Source organism: Juglans microcarpa x Juglans regia, chromosome 4D (assembly GCF_004785595.1).
Source record: "Juglans microcarpa x Juglans regia isolate MS1-56 chromosome 4D, Jm3101_v1.0, whole genome shotgun sequence".
Taxonomy (NCBI): Eukaryota; Viridiplantae; Streptophyta; class Magnoliopsida; order Fagales; family Juglandaceae; genus Juglans; species Juglans microcarpa x Juglans regia.
In genome coordinates this window covers 31,762,361-31,766,759 of record NC_054600.1, presented here as the reverse complement: position 1 = coordinate 31,766,759, position 4,399 = coordinate 31,762,361, and the positions used below count along the sequence as shown (strand labels likewise).

General features: G+C 33.8%; 1 protein-coding gene across 1 annotated transcript; it reads right to left on the bottom strand.

Moving 5' to 3' along the window:
• Positions 1-517: 517 nt before the first annotated feature.
• Positions 518-2,621, bottom strand: LOC121261060 (GDSL esterase/lipase At1g29670-like). Its single transcript, XM_041163207.1, has 5 exons — positions 2,169-2,621; positions 1,896-2,020; positions 1,392-1,637; positions 1,069-1,315; positions 518-906 (listed from the first exon to the last, which is right to left on the bottom strand). The coding sequence occupies exons 1-5, from the start codon at positions 2,431-2,433 to the stop codon at positions 674-676; spliced, it is 1,116 nt and encodes a 371-aa protein (XP_041019141.1). The 5' UTR covers positions 2,434-2,621; the 3' UTR covers positions 518-673.
• Between the last annotated feature and the right edge of the window lie 1,778 nt (positions 2,622-4,399).

The window sequence follows — 4,399 nt, the reverse complement described above, 5'->3', positions numbered from 1 at the left end:
CAAGTCATGAGCGATAGCGAAACCAAGTCACTGCCAATAGATGTCATGTTAATTAAAATTGATACTTACATAAATGATTTTAATTACATGACATGTTATGATAAGATGAGAATATTACATCATATATATTTAAAAAGTACCTAATAATTTTCTTTGTTAGAAACCATCATATATACTTGTTTGTTGCTATGAATGTTTTCTTTCCGACCTTCTATTTGATCTTTGTCCTTAAATTTTAGAGAAATGATATTTACAGTCATAGAGTGCACGCACTCCTTTTCAAAAAAGTGAATTATAAATATGAGACTCACATGAAAAAATTAATTTTTTAATAGTAAGTCTTACTCTTTTTTAAAAAGAGTGCACAACATTTACACATAAACTTATAATTGTATTTAGTATTACTCTAAATTTTACTGAAGTTAGTAACTCCGGTCCTGGAGGCGCTGTTTTTGACAAGTAAAAGCAAGTTCCAATATTGATCACCAAAACCAAGCAAATAATTATAAAGTTGCGAAAGAGTTGCTGCATGCAATTACATTTGCTGACTGATTTTCCATTGATCAGCAAATTGAAAAATAATTAAATTCTAAAACTGTGAACAGTACTACAGTACTAGGAGATGATCAAAGTAGTTAGAGCAGAAGATGATGATGATGATAATTCGACGACGTTAAAGCTTGGCGAGGTGTTCGATATCAAACGGGTAAGAATCTGTTGGAGACTCAGCTCTGTATGTTCTTCTCGTTTGCAACTCGTAAGTGGCCTCAGTAGGATGGACGGCATCAAAGAATGCATATCGGCTCCTGTTACTGCATACATACCCATCGCGTTTGCAATTCAACGGGATAATATTACCGGCGTCAGTCACTTGACAGCAAGGAAAGTTGATATCCTTATTGAAACCTAATTTATTAGCACACAATAATTAAATCCATATTAATGATCATATTATAAGTAACAGTACTAATAATTAAGAAAATCATGATGTACTACAAAAATAAATAATAGCTATATATATATATATATATGCATGCATGGAAGTAATTATTAAATATCTATATATACCTTGAGAATTAAAGATGCTTGTCGTAATTCCAATTAAGTTTATAAAGATAAAATTAGCATCGGGTAGACTGTGACTGAGGCCGGCCACCATTGGTTTAAGCCCATCGTTGAAAAGTGTGATTGCATCCGTGATATAGGCCAAACATGACGCCGTATTAAATGCACAAATAGACTGTTTGAATATAGTACAACGTGGCATATCCTGTCCATAAACGGCTACTTTCCTTGCTCCATACTTGTGCAAAGTCTGGCTTGAATTAGAATAACATTTCTTATTATAAAGTATATACGAATTAGAAGGTATATATTCAAATGCTAATTACCTTTAATTGCTGAGAAAATTGTTGATTGAGAACTGTTGCATATTGAGATGTGGTAAATTGGGCATGAGTAGGGTAGATAACTGGAATGAAGTAGTTATTGAAGTAGTCGTTGCTGCCTATTGCAACAGCATATATGCATTTGCTTAGGTACTCCATGGCTAGTTCTCGATTTCCCAACATTTTGATGATGCGGGACACTGTAGTTTTGTGATTTTCCAACTGTCTATCCATGCTCATCCGATCTCCCTTACAACGGAACGTCGTTTTTTTCATTGTGTGTAAGTAGTAGTATTTGTGTAACTAATTAAAATTAAGGGTAATGCTACATACAAATCCCAAATGTAATAACTTTGTACAAACATTTTGTAAAAACGTGGGTCTGTTCATCAAGAAAAAATTGAGTTTTTCACACTTTTTCATATTGAGGTCCACTTTTTTATAAAGGGCTTGTGCGAGACTTGTGCATTTAAGGTTTGTATATATCATTTTGCTAAAATTAATTACCGAAAATTGTCCCGTTTCATTGCGAATCCCCGCTCCACCAGATGCATAATTGACGCCTTCAAGTATTTCCGGACCGCTGGCTGTGGCGAAAGGTGGGATGTAGTGGTCAAAACCCATAAACTCAGCTGCAATTAAATATAAATGAGAGTACTGTTCAAAAGCTATCCATGCATGCATGATATATAGTTGGCAACCATAATGCATGCATGGAATTAGAGACATATAGATATATATAGATAAATATGAAGTGAATGGAAAGAAATGCATGCAGACCAAGAAAATCCATCGGAGTACGACCATTGGTAAACCTTCCCGTCACCCCCTCAGGGAAATCAATCCCATACGGTAGATACTTGACTTTTATAGTCGTATTAAGGTTGTTGTTATTCCCATTATCAGCCATGGAGTCCCCAAATATGAAGAAACATGGTACTTGTGGCTTTGCGTCGGCATAATAGAAATCATCATGTTGCGAGTTTGATGCCAACAAGAAAACAATCAGCAGCTTCCATGATGCTATCTTGCCTGAACACGCCATTGACTGAAAAAGTACAAAGAAAAAAAATGGACTTTAATCGATCACCTTCAATTTGATGAATACATACAATTTCTGAAAGTAGTGTCGAAGAAGCAGATCATCATGATGTTGGGGGCAAATTCCTCCTCGATCTGAGGAATTTCCAAAGGACTTTGGAATATTGATCAGACACTGAGAGAACGACTACGAAGATATCTGCGGAAGAAGAGAGCCATTTATAGCCTGGATATATACCAACATTTCTGTATAGAACATATAGAGATTCCCTCCCTCCCCCCGGGCGGGCGAGCCTACGCCCGCAACTAGCATAGTTGACTTGCTGCTAAATAAAAATGAAGTGAATTAATTTGGCTCTATGGCTATCCTCTCATTGCTAGCTTCAACTTCTAAGCACTTTCATTGAATTAGTTAAAGTTAAAGTTAAAGTACATTTTTTATAAATATAAGATAAATTTAACTTTTAACTATTTCATTCACATAAATCTCCACATTAGAATAGTCATTTTTTCATTATATGACAATAAAATAAAAAAAAGATGAATTTGGCTTTGGCTATTCATATTAAATTTCTACATTGGATTATCTATTTATTCACGAGTAATTAATAATTTCAAAAATATTTTATTTTTTTAATTATGAAATTATTTATTTTATCATATTTTACTATTTATAATATTATATATTAATTAGTAATCATATTCTAATTAAATTATGGGTTAAAAATAGAAACTAGAGAAACATTAATGGAGACCTCAGGAGAGAAAACAAATGATATAAAATAGATTTGATGAATAAACAGTGTCTTTCAAATTTGAAAATTATTTTAGAAGTTACTATAGCTATATTCTATTTTATGGTGCAATAGCTAAATTCTTATTAGATTTAGCTTTTAGCTAATCCAATGAGAGTACTTAGTAATACATCCTAGAATTGGTAGTTCTCAATGGTAGTTTGGCAAGTGGGATGAGACACAAAATTTTCATCTTATCCCATCCCATTTCATTATTACAACTTTTTCAAATTCACACATAAAATATAAAAAACAATTCAACTTTTTCAAATTTCAAAACAATAATAATATTAAAAAATAATATTTTAAACTTTCATCGAAAACCAAAAATTCTAATCTCACTATCCAACCTATCGGCCCGAAAATTGGTCCCATTCATATGGTGGAATATTGGTCAATTCAAGGGAAGAGTCAAGATGGTTAATAATCAAGATATAATCGAAGAAAAATTTTATGTGCAGTCATTTTTACATACAGAACCACTTTAGAACGGTTGGGTTGGTTTCAACCCTTTTAACAGCAACAAATGATAACATGACATCTCAACATGATTATATACATTAAAACTATGAGGATCTTCACATGAGATTTCTACTTAGAATTAAAAATCCTATTAAGAAATTGTTTTTCCCTTCTGACATCTCTGCTACCCGACGTTACCTCCTGCTTCCACCACTCGTTGCCGCCACCAATAGACCAACGCAGCCACCCAGTCCGACGCATCACATTTCCACCAGCAGATTGCAATGGTAACTATCAGCCTACTATTATTATCTGATTATCTTTCTCAAAATCAAAAGGAATGCAAGAAGCATCAATTAATCAGTCAACCAACAACACTGAATCTGGATAAAGCATATCTTGATATACATCCAAAAAAAATAATGAGCGGGGAAAAACGAAAAACGTACCACCAAGGGAGCTTGGGGGCGGCGTCGATCTCCTGCACTCAGGAGGAAGAACCGAGCTCCAACTCACCACCACCATTTTCTCCATCATCGGGACCATTTTTTGGGCTCATTTACCAATTGTTCTTATTCACGAGTTATTTTGCATTGCATGTTATTATGTGATTTTGTATTTTCGATTTTTGAAGGAGCATTTGGTTCATTTTCGTGCTCCAGCATCAGGTTTGCCTTTAGCTTCATCATAATTTGTTCATTTGTATGTAACTAA

Coding starts and splice junctions, on each gene's coding strand:
- LOC121261060 (XM_041163207.1), bottom strand. CDS start 2,433: ATGGCGTGTTCAGGCAAGATAGCATCATGGAAGCTGCTGATTGTTTTC. Junction 1,638..1,895: donor ATGAAACGGGACAATTTTCG/GTAATTAATTTT, acceptor TTCCGTTGTAAG/GGAGATCGGATGAGCATGGA. Junction 1,316..1,391: donor AATTTTCTCAGCAATTAAAG/GTAATTAGCATT, acceptor AATTCAAGCCAG/ACTTTGCACAAGTATGGAGC.